Genomic DNA, 19,681 nt, shown 5'->3' with positions numbered 1-19,681 from the left:
TATCTCAATGAACAACGATCGCTCAGTCACTTCCGGGTCGGCACTTCCGGCTTCCGGTAACTCAGTCTCTGTAAGGGGGGTTTGGCATCAACCGTCCGGGCTCTCTCTCTCCTCGATCTCCGGTTCCACTGATGTTTTATCCCCTCTCCGCGCTCATTACTAGAACAAGAGACAGGTGTTATTAATCTGCTTCCAACCCACTCACGTACCGCTTGTCCCGCGGCTCTCTCTCCCGCTGCAGACCTCGCTGAACCACGCCCCCCTTGCCACAACCAGGGGTCCCCAAACTCAGCCCTGGAGGGCCGCTGTCCTGGAGAGTTTAGCTCCAGGACAGCGGCCCTCCAACCCCAATCAAACACACCTGCAACAGCTAATCAATGCTTTTATAGGACCTAATAAGACATTGATGAGCTGTTTCAGGTTTGTTTGATTGGGGTTGGAGCTAAACTCTGCAGGACAACGGCCCTCCAGGAGCGCGTCTGGGGACCCCTGGATTATACAAATATACTTTATTAAACATGGCTTCAAATATTTGTTAGCCTACATATATTTTAATAAAGTTATGAACATTTCCTGTCAACCATACTTTGCAGTTACTCGTGATCCGGTTTTAAACAATTTGACAGTGTAGACTGCCCAAAATTAAATAAAATCCTATATAAGCATATTGAATGTTTGCATATGTTGTTTAAATAAACTTGCATAAATTCATCATATATTGTTCACATACATGGCATTAACATACAGTACCATATAAAAAGTCATCATATAAGTCATTTTAATATATGTATATATAATAATTCTTCTATGGGTATTTCATACATTGTATCAGGAAAGTCACTAGGATTGAAAGACAGGGGGGGCTTAGCCCCAGGGTTTTTGTAACTTGCAAAAATGTATTTGCTTGTTCACTGTAGCTAGACTGCAGTTTTCCATAGTAAACCAAAATATCCCCTTTTCTTTACCTCAAGAATACGTAGCTAAAGGTATAAGCAGGTAATTAAAAACAACTTACAATTGGACTCTGTATCACGATTCACGATACTTACCAATCTTCCTTTCACCATTAGCGTGTGTATCGGTGTATGTGTGTGTGGGCAGGAGGGTGCATACCGAGTTCAGACCAAACTAAAGTTGCCGATGCAGGAGCCGCGCTCGCTTATTGTGCTTTATGCTGCATTTGCAGTGCGCAACTGATCTGCGGCTGTATACCAGAAAAACAGCATTTTTTCATAATTTTTTATTTCAAATCTAAAAGTTGTTAGGCTACTGAACATGATTTCTCATCATTGCAATTCTTTTGTATACACTCTTTCATAGATGACACGTTTAAAAGCACTAATATAAACAACATTTTATTCAATTTCTTTATTCCAATTTCTTTATATTTATGTAGCTTTTAGATTTATATATTACATTGCTCACACAAGGCAAGTGGTAAATCATTTAAACATATGTTATAGTCAATGTTAAAAATCACACATTAGACAAAATAATCTTGTATTTCTTTCGTAATTTTTGTTTTAATTTACAAAAAATCCAACAGGCCATAAAGAACTTCCGAGGAAGGACGAGTGTTATCCATTGTCTTCTTATTTAGGTAAATACTAGGTACGATGTTGTTTTCCTTGCTTTACCTGAGGCAAAAAGCCTCATGATGACTTTGAAACAGAGTATAATTGTAAATTATATTCAAATTATAATAGTCTGTGGTGAAATTACTAGATTTTTGTGTCAATACATGTTTATTTTCATGTGAACATTGCGCTGTCACTTAAATTCAGCGCATCTAGCACAGCAAAAAAGAGTCGTTGCGGCATCGATCGCCGCACTGCTCTATACGCACCACTCCTGGGGTCTCATTTATAAAACTGTGCGTAGGATCCCTACTAATAGTTTACGTGCGCCCCAAAAGCCAAATATTTTGTACGCCAAAAAATATTCAGATTCATAAAACCGTGCGTATGCACACTTCTAGGCAATGTTCCCTTCCCCAGATGTGTGTATGTGAACCAGCCTCATATCCCACCCTGTACATTTTTATCCATAAATAGTCAATGCAAATCACCTCATGAATGCTGATCAGCATGTAAATGAGGCTGCAAGCCCATATACCTGGAAAGCTGGCATGCGACCCGCCAATTAATTAATCCAAGAAAGTGAAAAAGTGTATTTCTGTTACTTTGAATAATGGCGACAGGTCAGAAAAGAGGAAACAAATTAATTTCTCAGACACTATAGGTACTCGGTATTGGTAAGTACTCAAATGTAAGTACCTGTAATTGGTACTTACAGGTACTTAAGAACATTTTGGGGTAGCTTCAGCCCATATATAATTTTGGGGTAGCTTCATGTTCATATATCATGAGAATGTATGTGCTTATAGTGTATTTCCTTATGAAACATATGACATATACTACTTGGATATAGGGGCATGTATGTGCATATATTACATTTCCATATTAACAAACCTATTCTATGAAATTCTGATAAAATGTATAGATTCATTTTTTTTAATATATTGTCATTGATCAACTTTAACCTACATTTAATTTTGTATTCTTTGTATCTTTCATGATACTTACAATATAGTAAAAGTAATAAAGTAAAAGTAAACACTGGACAAGTAAAAGAAACAGATCTCTGATTAATCTGCTAACATTTTATGAAGTAAGGCAGTAAGTCCACCAACTCCAATGCCTATTAAAAAATATTTTTTATACTTTGAAAAAAACTTATTAAATCCATTGTTCTCATTTTGTCCCTTTGCTCTCTCCTCTGCCTCCTTTTTTGCTCTCTCTTTCTCTTGTCTTTGTTTATCCTCTTGTTGTTCTATCTCCCCTTCCTCTTTCTGTTTTTCTGCTTTAAGTTTTTCTAGTTCAGATCTCAGAGCTTCCATCTTTGCTCGTATTCTCTCCTCCGTCTCCTTTTTCACTCTCTCAATCTCGTCTCGTCTTTGTTTATCCTCTTGTTGTTCTATCTCCCCTTCCTCTTTCTGTTTTTCTGCTTTAAGTTTTTCTAGTTCAGATCTCAGAGCTTCTATCTCTCCTCTGATTCTCTCCTCTGTTTCTTTTCTCACTCTTTCAATCTCTTGTCTCCTCTTTTCTTCATCTTGTCTTTGTTTCTCATGCTCATGTTTTCTCTCCTCTTCCTCTCTCAGTCTCTGCTCCTCTTCCTCTTGTCTGAATCTCTGAGCATCTTCAAACATCTGATTACTGTAGTGTCCTCCTCCATTCTGCTCTATCATTGAGTCAATCTTCTGCAGTAGATCATTCACCTGCTCTCTGTTATTCTGAGCTTTATTGTTGAAGACGTGAAATCTGCCTCCACACTGATCAACTAGATCTCTTAATCTACAGTTCTCCTGAATGAGCTCCTCTACAGACTCTCGTCTCAGCTGATCTCCATGAGTGAAGAGAATGATGGAGTATTTTAACACCTCCTGACCAAACAACATCTCAATTTGCTGAGGAATCTGCTGCTCATGTTCAGTGAATCTGTCATTTACTCTAAACACAATGAGAAAAGCGTGCGGTCCAGGACTGGATATATAAACACTTCTGGCTATCTCCATCGCTAACTCCTCAGGGTTCATCTGTGTGTCGAAGAATCCAGGAGTATCAACTACAGACACAGATCTGCCTGAAACAGTGGAGTGAGTATTTGAACAAACACTGGTGACTGAATTCATTCTCAACACAGAGTCAAACTCTCCCTTTCCCAGTATTGTGTTTCCAGCTGCACTCTTCCCAACTCCAGTTTTACCTAGAAGAACAATCCGTCTGGATGAAGGACTGGAGACAGGAGCGGCTGGTTCAAAATCTGTTGTAATTTTTCTTTTCAGTCGATTCAGTATCTCTTCTACTTCTCCTGCATAAAAAGAAACAACATAATTAATACTATTTTTAACAGTCACTTACCACTAAGAATTGTAATTATAGAGTGTATATTTATTTAATATTATTATAAAAGACTAACCCTGTATGTCAATGTATGTCTGAAGTATTTTTATAAGGAGGTCTTGAGCTTGTCCACTGGGTCCTTTCTTCTTGTTGTTGAACACGTGGTATCTCTGCTTATATTTCTGAACGAGTCTCTTCAGTGGTTCGGTGTCATCGATGAACTCTTTTATAGTCATGTTTTCATCCTCCAGTTCGTCTCCTCTGGTGAAGAGAATCCAGGTTTTCTTCAGTCGTTTTTTTCCCAGCAGCTTCTCAATCTTCTCCACAGTTTTTCTCTCTTCTTCACTGAATCTGTCAGCTTTGATGACCAGCAGAAACACACAGCGACCAGATTCACATTTCTGCAGAACCTCTTCATATTTCTGCTGAATCTCTTCATCTTTCAGCTCTGTGTGCCAGAATCCTGGTGTGTCATAAACATTGACTGTAATGCCACCAACAGTTCCAGATTCAACAGCTACGTCTTGAGTGACTGACTTTGAGCTTTTCTTTGAGATGAAAGCTTGTCGTCCCAGGATTGTGTTTCCTGTTGCACTTATCCCAGCTCTGGTTTTTCCCAGCAGGACCACATTCAATGTTTTGTCTGTATTTGTTTCCCCCATTTTCAGTGTTTAACCTAAAACTAAATAAAACAACTTCTTGTGAGATAGAATCAATTATTATACAAGTTTTATTATATTCATTATTATATGTTTAACATCTAACCCAGTCAACAATTTGAACTATCAGTGATCTCACCATGTGGTCAAAATGTGACAATGACTACGTTTACATGCTCCCTCATAATGCTATTATTGGGTTTTGGTAATATTGGGATTAAACTTTTAGATTATTTAAAAGCAATATTTCGTTCAAAAGTATGCGATTAAGTACATAATCACTTTAAACTATTACTTATAAATAGCAATGTAACACCATCATTGCTGAGAAATATAATGTAGATCCAGCGGTGACGGTATTTTATTGCTAAAAGTCATGGGGCGGCATTGATACGTTTCTGTGCTCCTGAATCTGCAGCGCAATCTCCATTCTCTGTCACTCGCATACACAGTGTTGCCAACTTAGCGACTTTGTCGCTATATTTAGCGGCTTTTCAGGCCCCTCTAGTGACTTTTTTTCAAACTTTTGACAACAACTTTTTTTGTTTTTTAGCAACAAATCTAGAGACTTTTTGGACAAACTTTAGCTACTTGAAATGTCGCTAGTACTGTCCTGCGAGCGCAAGGTCTTTTTTTCCCCTCTGCTGTCACACGCAACTCTTTTCAGTGAATGGCTGAGAGGAGCTGCAGGCAGCGCATGCCGGTGAATTTACACAGACAGCAGCTGATAGACGTGAATGAGCGATCAAGCTACACATGAGCACACAGGGTTGCCACAGATTTCTCACTTAATGTTATCTGCTTATTTTGTTTTATATTTAAATAAATTCGTTATAATGACGTCCATCTCTTGTGCTTATCACTTATATTACTCACTATCACAGAGCTTTAGTTCATCAAGTTTCTCAATTCAGATTTTACACATATACCTTTTTTTTGTAATTAACTATATCATACTCATATTGTATGATAAAAACAGTCGGCTGTATTATATTATTGTAAAATACAGTAAATGAGCACGGATTAGGAGAGAAAAAACGTTAGGCAGGCTGAGCGCAAGGACGTCAGATGACGTCACTGATATGCTAATTAACGCATGATGTCATCTCGCGACATTTAGCGACTTTTTGGGCAGGCTTTAGCTACTTTCCTTGGAAAATAGTTGGAAAAATAGTTGGCAACACTGCGCATACAGAGAGCGGAAATCATGCTGCAGAGATTCAGGAGGAGCACAGAAACGTACACGGACGTGTGCATGTGTGTGTGCTTCATAATGAAAACATCCCATTAATATAGAACAATAATTCATCTGACTTGGAACTACCTGTGCATCAAACGATTTTCTTGCTCACCTTCCAGCCAATCAGAATTGAATATTCAGACAGACCATGGCATAAATTACTTTAGTTATTGTTAAACTTAAAATATTATGATAGTTTTACTTAAAGGTTAAAGATTTTTTCAGTAAAATATATTTTTTTTAAAAACAGCAGGCCAGTGTTATATATTTTGTTCAGTTGAGTTCTTAAAATATCCCAAATGTTTCCAACTATTTGTAAATTGTGAGAAAATTGCTATTTTAACCAATGAACCAGGATGTGTGAGGGCATGGCCTGTCGAGGACATCATATCTGCGTTACTCTCGGTTTCTGGTTTTATTTGGCAGAAACGCTTTACTTTTACTGCAGTGTGAACAAGAGCAGCAGCCGCTGAGCGAACTCACAGAGTAAAGTCAGAACATAATTTTAAACACACTCAAATGTATCTATTATGACAAACGGAGCTGCATTCCCTAACACTCATGACCAGAAAAGTGGAAATGGTGCCGGTGACTGTGTCCCATCATATTAATAAAAGTCCTGTTCCTTGCATTCAGCAGAGTTAAAAATTATGTCTCTTAAGACAGCACTCCTGACTGCATTGGCCTCTATCAAGATGGTGGGGGACCTGCAGGCATTTTCGGTCGACGAATCATGGCTGGAATTCGGGCCGGACATCTCTCACGTGATCCTTAGACCCCGGCCTGGATATGTGCCCAAGGTTCTCACCACTCCCTTCCGGGACCAGGTGGTGAGCCTGCAAGCGCTGCCCTCGGAGGAGGCAGACCCAGCCCTGGCTTTTCTCTGTCCTGTCCGGGCCCTACAGACTTACGTAGACAGAACGCAAAGCTTTAGGACCTAAGAGCAGCTCTTCATCTATTATGGAGGCCAGCAGAAGGGAAAGGCTTTCTCCAAGCAGAGGATGGACCACTGGATAGTGGATGCCATCGTCTTGGCGTATGAATCCCAAGACGTGCCCTGGGGTGTGGCCTCTTCCTGGGCATTGGCTCGTGGCACCTCGCTGGCAGCTATTTGTAGAGCTGCGGGCTGAGCGACACCCAACACGTTCGCTAGATTCTATACCCTGCGATTAGAGCCGGTAGCTTCCCATTTACTCACTTCCCATAGTCAGTGACACAGAAGCGCCCTTTCTCGGTGTCAGCTTGCTGCGCCACACCCTTTTTCCGTGGAACGAATACATGCGCTTATATGCTCCAGTCGAGTTCCCCTAAAGAAGGCGAACCCTGTTGAGTCCTCCGCAACCCGCGGAAGTCAGATGTGGCGTAGCGTCTGACGCCAGGTCTAACACTTGTATGCAATGATGGAACTTGTGTTAGGCTGGGTTCCATATGTTGTGACCCCCATGGGGGTCCCAAATGTGTATCTTCCATGGTAGTGCTCCCTACGGCGGGCTCTGCCGTCTCAGTTTGGTGTTGCTCCCCCGCTTATAATGGCCCGGGCCACCCCTGGGACTTCCATATGTTGTACTGCCCACAGCCAGTCCATATATGTATTCTTCAAATGGTAACTCCCTTTGGGCATGATGTGGCTTCCGCAGTGGAAGAGACTGATACAAGGTAAGGTCAGAAGAGTTTTTAAATTTCTGCCATTTCCTTCCTGCTGCCGAGTCCAGAGCAATGTTCACGGAGAACATCAGACAGCCGGGGGGCAGATGGGGTGGGGCGGGCTGGTCTGGATGAAAGGGGACAAAAGCTGTCTAAGGAGGATGTTAGAGTGGAGCAAAGAGTGTCGGTAGCACTGTTAGTGTCCAGTGCTGAGAACTGAGCAGGTGGAGGGAGTGAAGTTGAAACCATAGTGGATAGGCGAGATGGAGAGAGCTAGCGTAGATTATGCCGAAAGATAATCTGTGGAGGAGTGTGTTATGTTCGGAGTCAGTATGAGGTTTAGAGTGGTGAGAAAGTGGTCTGAGGTGTGCAATGGAGTAACTAAAGTGTTGTCCGTGGAGCAGTAGCATGTGAAGACAAGGTCTAATTGGTTACCTGATTTGTGAGTAGCTGTAGTAGATACTAACTTAAGGTCAAATGAGGTCAGTAGAGTGCTGAAGTCTGTGGCTATGTGTTTATCAAGATGGATGTTGAAGTCACCTAGCAGAACCAGAGGAGTGCCATCCTCAAGGAAGTTAGAAAGTAACACATCCAACTCCTCCAAGAAGTTACCGAGGTGACCTGGAGGACGATAGACCACTACCACATGGATTTAAACAGGGTGAGTAATAGTGATTGAGTGTGATTCAAATGAACTGCCCGATAGAGATGGTAAGGGATTAAATGTCCAATGATTTGAGATAAGCAAACCAGTACCCACAACACCCTGAATTGGCCGAGGGGTGTGTGAAAAAAAGTAAAATTAGTTGAGAGGGCTGCAGGAGTGGCAGTGTCCTCTGCTTTGATCCAGGTCTCAGTTAGGGCCATGAGGCTGAGCTGAGAATGAGTCTCAATAAATGAAATAAAGTCTGCTTTGTTTAGAGCAAACTGGCAATTCCAGAGACCAATTGGAATAGAGAGTAAAGTAGCAGAGGATTTGGGTAGACTACGCAAATTATTCGAATTGCGGCGTCTCACTCTTCGAGAAGGGTGATCAGGCTCGCATTCCCTCTGGTTCTGGACCCACTGCTGCCAAGGCCCAGTGGAAAACGAAATCATGGGAATCGCAGATGGATATCACAGAGGTATTTAAGAGGCGCGCGAGTGCTCATTCTCTGCCATCACCCGGGAGATCTGTCACTTAATCCTTGGTGTCTGAAGCCCGTCTGCGGCTTCATCTGCCCAGGGTGAGAGCCCGTTGTTTCAACTCTCCAGATACAAGGAGGTGGATGTGTTGAGTGTCAGAGTGGGGGAAGATGATTCGCCATCTCTTTCCCCAGCGCAAGAAGAGCTGGTGGAGGTGATAACTCGCGGTGTGGCTAAAGTAAATGTCGAATGGCCAGCTGAGAACCAAGGTGCTTGTCCTAAAAGTTAGATGAGCACATTCTTACACCAAATGTCCCAGCCAACATGTGTATGTGGGGCCCACGTGGATTAAACATGGGCTACAAGGGTACAGAGTGAGCATGGGCTCAAAATGGGCATCTTATCTGGGGCCCACTTGGGTGAACTAAGTACATCCCACATGGGCAAACCCAGCTGGGCTCCCATTTTGTGGGACCTAGTTGGTTCACTAATGGGAAATTAACTACATGGGTTGAAAATGAGCAACTCAGTGGTCTAATTCATTCACAGTCGAGACAAGTGCAGACACAGTCCATTCCAAAGTTAGATTGGGTAGATAGCACACAAATATAACCCTTGAAATATTTTTTATTGTTATTTTGACACTTAAAACACAATGTGACTTCAATCTAATCAAAATCTACCAAATATTTTACCAAATATTCTGCCATATAGTGGTAACAGGCATCAAGAACCTGTGGATACAGAGAAAAAAGGCAATGAAAAGTTTATTTTGTGAGCACAGAACAGCGCCGTACAGGGACCATTTTAGCTTTTATTCTAAAAGTGTGCACATTGAGTGAAATATTTCCATTCTCAAATGTTTAATTTTAAATAGATCTTTAATAAATGTTTATTTTCTCACAGAGCAACTAGTTTCCACTGAGCAATTAGATTTGAGGAGCTTTGTCCATCTCCTCACTCAGCTGTCTGTGCTTGTTTCTCTTTTTTTATTTAGTGCCAATTCAAATGAAAAGATGCACAAAAGATACCAAATATACACTCTAAAAATGGCTGGGTTAAAAACAACCCAATTGGCAACCCAGCACTGGGTAAATATTGGACAGAACACATGCTGGGTTAAATTAACCCAGTGGCATTTTAACCCAGCAGGCTGGGCTGTTGAGAAAACCCAAAATGTAGTCAATTTTTTACCATTAATGGATTTGCTATTCTGGGTTATTCTTGCTGGGTTGTTCTTAAAATTTCTCCTGTGCATTGGCCTACTGTAAAACTAGACAGTCATGAACGAACAAATGAAGAATGCATGTTTAAACTGTTAAAACAATCATTTTTTTTACTTGACAAATGGTACAACACACAAATGTGTTAAAATTGGCAACAATGACAACTGCAAACCTAATATATTCTGTCAATGTATTCACATTTAAATCAAACTTTTATTTTGACGGGTTGTCGTGATCTTCGAGTGTCTGTGTTCATGATATGACAGTTTACTCAAATGAAACGGTAAATTCTCATGTCCTCAGTGACACGGCAGAGTCTAAAAAGACAGCGAGCGTGTGGCGCCCCCGTCATTCACACAGAGACGCAAAACATGGAAGAGTTATATTTAAATAGTATTTAATATACACAGACACTGGTATATATTCGGCTACAGTCTGGAGCCCTGCGTGACGCGACTGAACGCAGCTGCGGGACCGAATATAGTCTACTTGTGAGTCGATGCTATACAGATACTATCGTCACATTTTTAACATTTCAGTATGTAACTTACTTGGTACCGAAGTACCGGTACTTGTGACATCCCAACATACAACCATGTTTAATTCTCGTAAGGGGATCATGGTTCTGTGTAATCACAAACTGTATTAAACTAACACGAGTCAGTACATTGCATCGGATTCTGAGGTAAAACTTTTGTCATCTTAACGTCATGTATGCTTAAGAATTGTTGCCGCGAAGAAGAAAAAAAAAACTATAATTATGCTAATGAAAATGATTATTAATGAAAATATATTAACTTATCTTAAAACATCTGCAACCAGTGGCTTTGGCTTTTGGATTGTCCTTTCAAAATGAATTTAAACGAATCAAGGTGGGAAGCACGTGAAACAACCAAGTGCTGGGTAGAATCAACCAAGCATTGCGACCCAGCAGGTTTAACCCAACGACTGGAAATTTGAAACTACCCAATGGTGTTTAAAATGTGATCAAATAAACTAACAAAAATTACCGTCTTAAAACAGTACAAAAAACAGTCTTAACCCAGCATTTTGGGTTAAAAAATAACCCAGCATTATTTAGAGTGTGGTAACACTTTAGAATACTGTTACAAATAATTCTGTCATTTTTAGTAGACTAAACCAGAATCTTCACTTTATAATTCATTGTATAAGGTCTCCCACATCTATCACACCTGATTCAACTCATGAGCTCATTAGACTGAAAAACCTGAAATGGGTGTGTCAGAACATTTGCAGGGCTGGTTATATTCCAAGACAGGTTAGTAGCCATAACCATAACCAAGTATTTTACAACACATCTGCTTGTGATTCTTATTAAGTAGGATTCATTTTTTTTAGGATTCTTTAGCTAACTGAAGTGTCTGAGATCCTCACACCTTCACTTCTGGAGACTTCAGGTAGGTTGCAGTTCTGGAAAAGTGTGGTGCTGGAGACTAAAGGGTTTCTGATGGGTTCACACTTAAGTCTTAATTATTTTGCAATGTGTGTCGTTTCTTCGCCATCTGTTTTTTTCTGACCCTGCTGAGCATTTCATCTAGATAAACTTGACGTGGGGTACCAAAAGGTGGCACAATGGTTGATTCATTTGTTTGGTCTTTTTCAAGGGCTGTTGTGAGAGCGATGACAGAGTGAGGAGCTGCACTGTTTTTCTTTTGTTTGTGAAATACATTATTTTAGACTGTACTTTTGATACTTTTTTATTATAAAGTTGTAAATGTAGTCATTTTCAAATTATTCCAAATAAACCTTGCATAATAAACTAAAGCATGAACTACTGGTTTCTGTTCATTGAATACTTTTAACATTTTAGTGTAGTTAGTGGATTACATGTAATGTTTGTATTTAGGGGTTTACTATAAGATAACCCAAACAGAAAATATGGTAGCCCATCTATATACCCATTGTGGCCCATAAGAGCCCTACATAACACCCATCTGGATCCCGTCATCAACCCATATGGGCAGACCCATGTAGGCCCCAAATGGGTGCTACCTGGGTTACCCATATGGGCCCAGTATGAGCCCATCAAGAGACTGTCATCAACCCATTTGGGCCCCATAAGGGTTCTGTATGTGGTCCACATTGGCCCCATTTATTAGAACCCTATAATGAACACACAAATGGGCCCCACTTAGAGCCCACTATGGACCCATCATGTGCCCCTGTGGGCTAACATCATGTGCCCCTGTGGGCTAACCATGTGGAGCCAATGGACAAAATGATATGGGCCCCATATGGGTTGCCCATGCAGGGCCCAAGTGAGAGCCCATTAAAAACCCACATGGGGCCCACATGGCAATGTTAGCTGGGGTGTCACCTTCACCACGGGGCCTTTCTTTCTTTCCTGATTTACACAGTATGCTGTGTAGATCGTCCCTGAAGGCCCCCACACTCCCCACTAAGCCACTAAAGACTACATCAGGGTTGGTGGAGAAAGCGTATACAGCAGCAGGGCAGGCTGGTGCTTTTTTGCATACTATGAGCATTTTTCAAGCATACCAAGCTGAACGCCTTGGGGATTTGGAGGGCAGTTAGGGGATTGGCCCTGATGCAGTTCGCGAAAGAGAGACATCTGTGGCTCAACCTCTCTGAGATCAAAGATAAAGTTAAGGTTTTTCTCCTCAATGCTCCAATTGATCCCTCTGGTCTGTTCAGCGACGCTATAAATATAGTCGTCGACAGATTTCAGGAGAGTAGGAAGCAAGCGGAAGCCTTTAAGAAATATCTTCCGTGCCGCCATCAACCCTCTGGGGATGCTGGGCATGAGCAGCCCCAGCCATCAAGCTCTTCATAGAGGCAACAGCAAAAGGAAAGTGTCGCATCTCGTGCTACACCTCAAGATTTGGTGGGCCAGGTCGGCACTCTCAGCCAAAGCTTTCAAAGCCGAAGACTGACCTGAGGGTCGTGCTTCAGGCAAAGAAGGCTTCAGGTCAAAAGAGGACCATGATCTGCTTTTCAAAGGAAAGCTTGACTCGCAAACAAACAAAGCAATGTGCAAATACAAAGAACAGTTTAAAGGAGTTACAAATATATGTATTGTGTTTTGCAAATAAATGAGTGAGCATACATATTTCATAAATAAAAACAAACCATCCTACAAATTGCATGTAACGTTTGAACAAATACCAAATCAAGCCACACAAATGCATTTGTCTGTTAAAATCTCTCAGCTTAATTTTCTCACAAATGCAGTTTGAACAGATTTTCTCACAATTGGAGTTTGCGTAGCCTGACGTGGTCATGCTCAATTCTAGTCAGAATATGAGTCTGATGCTCCATTGGGCTGTGATTATGGGGCGTGTTTCAACCGAACCAGGAAAGACCTCGATTGGACAGACCTATAACCAATTAGATCAGCGGAATTTTGAATTTAAAAAGAATTTAAGGATACACAGAATACTTACCAACATGATCATCATTTTTAGAGAAATAGTGAAGGTGAATGCAGATAAGAACAAGTTCTCCGTTTAGGATTCGGACGAATATAACCCAAGCCCCTTTGATGACGTGATGATTACGTTACTGTTGATCATCTGTCCGTCATCGTCTAAAGCCCGCCCTGATGATCTCATTGGTCCGAACAGTTTCTGTTCAGGCATAATTTCTCCTCTATGAAGCGAGGCCAGACCGAACCGCCTGAGCTCAAATGTTGTGGAGGGTTGCCAAGTTTTTACAACAAAACCCGCCAACTACAAGCCCAAAACAAGCCCCATTGTTTTTAAAGGAGGTTCTCCGGAGAAAAAAAATGCGGTTTGGGGGGTAAAATGTGTTATTTTGTAAAGGTTACCCACTAAAATTTGCATTCCTGGGTCTATATATCACATAATTGAGTTCGCTTCAACCCGCGGACATGGAAAACAACCTACAGTAAAAACGCAGACTTGACAACACAGTGCAGTTGAGTTCTGTTGACGTTATGCGTTTCTCTAATTGGTTGTAGATCTTTCCTGGTTCGGTTGAAACATGCCCCATAACAATGGAGCAGTATCAGACTCATATTCTGACTAGAATTGAGTTTGACGAAATCAGGCTAGAAGAGAACTGCAGTTGTGAGAAAATCTGCACGAACGACATTTGTGACAAAATCTGCGCAAACTGCATTTGCACATCGCTTTCTGTTTGTTTGCATGTCGTGTTTTCCTTTGCAAAGCAGATCGTGTCTGTTTGTAAAATGCTGGATTTGTGTAATTATGGCACAAAAATCATTCCATAACAATCTTACATAAACTTCCTTTAGCGACAGTCGGACTGGTGCACAGCAGCATGCGGGAGCGTTCTTCACCAAGCACACTTATGCATTTAAAGTTTAAAGCAGCTTCTGTCAGTGAGTTTCATATTTTTATATATAAGTCCACTGCATTACATAATCGCTTTATGGAGCATTTGTAAGAAAAAATATCGCAGGGCGAGTTCGTACACTGTGTGTGAGCGTAACATCAAGCAAAGCGCTCGCGAGGGTGTGTGTGAAGAATTTGAAGCAAGCAGAAAAGGGATGTTTTTAAAGCACACAGCGCCATCGCGCATTCACGGTTAAAAGCTCGAATCGATTCTCAAATTATCAGAATTGATCCAGAATCATTGGAGATTTTTTTATTATTATTACAAAATAAACAGATAAAGGCATACAACATGTCTTATTGTAGTGTATTTTATAGTGTTTCACTTTAAGTGGTAGCCTATTTTTAAAGGATTTAAGTGGTAGCCTATAAACCACGCCAAAGAATAAAAAATGTATAATCTCAAAACAAATTAATTAATTTCGATCTTTAAACAGCCCAAATTAAATTTGATAAAGTATGTTACTAGGAATCTAATTTTCTATAGGCCTATTGTTATTTAGCCTAAATAAGTACATTTGGTAAATAAGGAATTAATGTCAATTAATCAAATTATTAATGTGATTGAGAGTTTTGACAATATAGTGTTTTAAATGATAGGCTAGATTAAGTATGAAATATCAATGTAATTGCTCAACATCATTTTAAATTAGTAATGATTCTTAACAATAATTCAATTAATTTCTCAAATAGAGGCTGTGAAAGTTATTTAACTTGTTTTGCACAACTTAATTATACTAAAACTAAATTAGCAGGAGTGAAGCTTACCTGAAGACACGGCTAGCTACTTCGAAATTCAAGTGAAAGAGTAAAAGCCTTACAAGAAGCCTTTCGGTATTAACTTGACAAAGATGTGTTTGAGTTGTAGAGTCTAGCTGTGATGATTTATATAACGATTTTGCATAATGTGGTGCCGCCTATTTAATAATCGGTCTGATCTCCCCCCCTTTGAGGTCAAGCCTCAAGTCTCGACTAAAACTGTGTAATCATATCATTATTAGTATGTATTTTCGCTTATATCACAGCGCTCATTCTGTTTTTAATACAAACAGCGGCTCAGTGCGTCACGCGATCCTTTAAACGCCTTTGTGAAAGTGAAAGTCTCGTCTATTCTTAAAGCTCGCTTCATCTCGACTGCAGTGTGCGCTTCACGGTGAGTGTTTGAGTTACAGGCAAATGTCATGAAAAAATGCTATATCCCTTGTGAAAATATTACACAAACCAAAACTGTTATTAGTCTGTGAATGATAAAATACTGTATAGTGACTAATAGCAAATATTGCATGTCACGAAATGTACCGTCGGACTGTAATGTAAAAAGGTTTTGAATCACTGATTAAGAGTGTCAGATCGCTTATTCATTTGATAATGATTCACTTATTTTATTTTATGTCCAGAAAGATAAATTACTATCAGTGTGATTCTTTCAGATGTTTGGCAAAGAAATTGAGATTTCTGCTTATTAACAATTCAACTGTCTATCTCACTTTGATAATGGCATACAAATTTCATAGTTTTTCAGTCAATATTAAACAAACAAAAAAAAAACTATATATCTTTTTGTGCTGCTTGCATAACTTGTGCCATTGTTGCTATTTAATTTAGACCGTTTTATGAAAAAATATTGTTGGTTTCATCGGTGGGAATGTCTTTGAGCAAGATAAAAGACCCTCAGATGATGGAGCAGGTGAGTGTCTCTCTTTGTCATTATCGTATAATAGGTGAATTATATATACGTATATCGTATAATATCATAATGTTATTAAATATAGTTTTTTTTTTGGGGGGGGGGGGGGGGGGGGGGTTATAAAAACCTCCTACTCCTTCCTGGTTTTCGGTGTTTTTTTTCGTTTTTTTATATCTTTTCAACATATTTGTCACAAGAGGCGTATATTTAAAAGACGTCCACTGAAGAGCCAGAATACAAGTTTTTATGATGTATGATGTTTTTTGACGTTCTCTGCACATCCGATATTGACGTTCATGGAACCTCAAGGTTAAAAACGCTCATCAGCGTGTGTTTGTCACAACACACATTATTTTATAACACACAATACATTATATATATATATATTAGTTTCTGGATAATATGATTTTTTTTCACGGTTCTCCCATGATTCTGAAAACTAAACATTAGACAACTAAACAAAATAACATTGATACTACTTGAGTTGTACTATAAATGAGTCTATTAAAATATATATATATATTACATTTTATATATATAAAATATATATATTACACTACATTTTATCCATAGGTTTTATCAGTCACTGGTGACACCTAGTGGAATAATATTGTATTATTTAAAGCTTAGCATTACATTCAAACATAATTTACTAATTTTAGTCACGGCTGCCACAACATCAGTGATTATATTTCCGACCATAAACCTTACAATACTTTTATAGTTATTATTTGATGTTTGCAAAACATAAATAGCCGTATTTTAATAAATAATAGCTCAAACAAGCCTTAAAATACATATTGTTGTATATTGTCTTATTAGTGATGAAGCCAGATGAATAGATAAAACCAGCCCCAGCTTATTTGAAGAAATTGGTCTTGCAATATTCCTAACTTGTAAGTTGTTTTAATGGGCTAAATATTAAAAACATGTATACAGATTAGGCTAAATAACAAAGTGGATACAATCTAAGCTTTTATTTCAAGAACTAAAGCTAAATATAGCTGGCTGCAGTTTTTGAAAATGGTATTTCAATTAAATAAGACACATTCCCGAAATCAATCTGTTTCTGTTTCCGTTGGGCGATGTAAAAAAATGATGTTGAATATCTCCTGCTTTTCCGAATTATAGCCGTCAAAGTTTGCCAGTTTTGTTAATAATAGCCTCGGATCTGTATTCAATTTTAACACATGTAGTGTGTGTGCTCAGGGACAACACATGTTGTGTAGATTTTAACACATGTAGTGTGTGTGCTCAGGGACAACACATGTTGTGTAGATTTTAACACATGTAGTGTGTGTGCTCAGGGACAACACATGTTGTGTAGATTTTAACACATGTAGTGTGTGTGTGTGTGCTCAGGGACAACACATGTTGTGTTACAAAGGACACTTATTCAGCACTTCAGGTAATAGATTTATATTAGTAGTGTTTCAAACGGGGAGTTATTCAATGACTATGGACCATTAATGCCCCCTTGTGGAATAACCGAGTAATATGACTGTGCTGGAAAGTGCGTCATTCAGTCGTTGCTATGACCATCCATAGAGTGTGGACTGTGGAACGTATGAGAGTTTGCCTCAGTTCAGAAAGAGGTGCTATTAATCGTGTGTGTGCATCTAAAAGTAAGTTTCTCTGTTTATTGATCTTCTGTAAATTGTTCTTTATGGATTACCACCATAATTACAGTTTGTTACATACAGTAGGTCGAGTTATTGCCGCCTATACGGCCGATCAACCAGACTATATTATCAGATTGCATGCATATAACGTAATTTCAACATTTCTTCCTTGCTGTTCAGATCAAGCGTAAGTGTAATAGCTTTTTGTTGTGTATATTTATATACTTTGTTGAAATTGCTGCGTTCACGAGGCAAATGCATAGTCATTCTGTTATGCACGGACTTTCTATATGACGTCATTGACGCTACAGCCGCGGGTTCGAGCCCCGGTCTAACCAAAGTTAAATAATTTTGAGATAAGATGACAAAAGTGAGTAATATGACTTCTGGATATGCTTTAATGTCTTTCTAAGTATTGAAAACATTTTGTATCTTTGTTATTGATTATTTTGTTATGCTATTATTTGTATTAATGTTAAGCACTGATATATATTGGTTTCTATTTGTCTTATAGAACCACACATGCACCCAATAAATCCTCAACAAACCCTATAAGCATCTTCATTGCGTCCTGACCAGACGTACCACAGTGATTAATTTAACCCGATCCACATTAGTTGCTACAAAACATATGGTCCTTCGAGCCGGAGGCAGTAATTGCTGTGGATAGATTGAAGATGTTTTCAGACAAGATGACCAGAGATGGACGGCCAGCTGACGTTCGTCCTAAGCGGCGTATACAGCCTCCAGCCTGGTTGGAGGATTATGAGGTGGCTCTCCCTCACTATGGCCAACAGTCTCAAGCAGCTCATGCATTCCTTCATCACAGAGAGTTACAGGCAAGTCACATTGAAAGGGTAGCCGAGATGACCCCTCTCATGTATCCGTCCGCAAGTGACGAGGCCATGTGGGCAGAACGAAGAGCCATAAGTAGTTCACCCCCCCCTGGACCAAGATATGAAAGCACACCTGTAGTTCACCCGGTGGCAACGGAGGATGTATCTGAGATTCTGAAAATGATGCAACAGCTTAGACGAGAAAACCAACAACTACAGTCTACAGTGCTAGATATGCAACAGCAAATGGGCATTGGCAAAGCCTCCTCAATCCACCAAAGAGCGGAGCCTTCGCGATATGACATGGCTCGGTTGCCATCAAGCCGAGCACCTGTACCAGAACATGAAGACTGGCCATTGCCACCTCCTCCTGTAGTGGATGATGACATCTCTCCCCCCATAAGGGATGTACCACCCCCACCTCCTAGACACAATGTATCAGATATGGTGGAGGAATTAACCACTAAACTGCGGAGATTACAGAATAAGGACCAAACACCCTCTGGCATATCAACACCTGAGTACTGTGAACCTGAGATGTACCCTATGGCAACAACTCCACTGCAGAGGGCGCAATATTATTCACAGTCGAGGCATCCCCAAACAGCCCCTACCGCCAACCTGCCATCCTATAGAGACACAGGACAGCATCCTTACTACCATCAACAAGAGAAGATATACAGAGGCCCTACACCCACAATTCCTGACTTCACCAAGGGAGACCCACGGGAGTTTGCACGACTGAAGGTCTCATTAGACAATCTTCTACCTGAGGATGCTACTGAGAGATTAAAATATCAAGTTCTCTTGGAGCACTTGAAGTTTGAGGATGCTCTCCTCATTGCAGACTCTTACATCAATTCCTGCAAGCCCTATTCAGATACCATGGCTTCTCTTGCTGAGCAATATGGGCAACCTCACCAGTTAGCCTTACGGCGGATTGCTGATTTGATGGATGATGCTACTATCCGTAGCCATGATGCCAGTGGATTCAAAAGGTTTGCACTGAGAGTCAGAGCATTGGTCGGCATGTTGGACCAGCTGGGGGATAGCGGCAGGGTTGAGCTCCAGTGCGGTTCGCATGTGACAAGACTGTTGTCGAAGTTGCCCCACGACTTGCGAGCTGATTTCAAAAGGTATATGTACCCCTTAAATGTTCGCATACCCACTCTTTTACACTTTGCAGACTGGCTTGAATATGAGCTAAAAATACAGGAGAGTGGTTTCGAGTTTCTTGGAAGTGACAGAAGGGAGCATACTGCCCAGAGGAGAGACAGGCGCCTAGATTTTAAATCCACCAAGACAATGGCTATATTCCACAGTGCGGACCCTGCTCTCAATACCACATCTCCCGAAGAGTCCAGTTTGAGTGTGGCTAAACC

General features: G+C 40.2%; 1 protein-coding gene across 1 annotated transcript; it reads right to left on the bottom strand.

Moving 5' to 3' along the window:
- Nucleotides 1-416: 416 nt before the first annotated feature.
- On the bottom strand, nt 417-4,564 carry LOC137048268 (GTPase IMAP family member 4-like). Its single transcript, XM_067426368.1, has 4 exons — nt 3,979-4,564; nt 3,056-3,870; nt 2,724-2,947; nt 417-489 (listed from the first exon to the last, which is right to left on the bottom strand). The coding sequence occupies exons 1-4, from the start codon at nt 4,562-4,564 to the stop codon at nt 417-419; spliced, it is 1,698 nt and encodes a 565-aa protein (XP_067282469.1).
- Nucleotides 4,565-19,681: the final 15,117 nt, after the last annotated feature.

This window comes from Pseudorasbora parva, chromosome 2 (assembly GCF_024679245.1).
Source record: "Pseudorasbora parva isolate DD20220531a chromosome 2, ASM2467924v1, whole genome shotgun sequence".
Classification (NCBI taxonomy): domain Eukaryota; kingdom Metazoa; phylum Chordata; class Actinopteri; order Cypriniformes; family Gobionidae; genus Pseudorasbora; species Pseudorasbora parva.
This window is presented reverse-complemented; position numbering and strand designations above follow the sequence as displayed.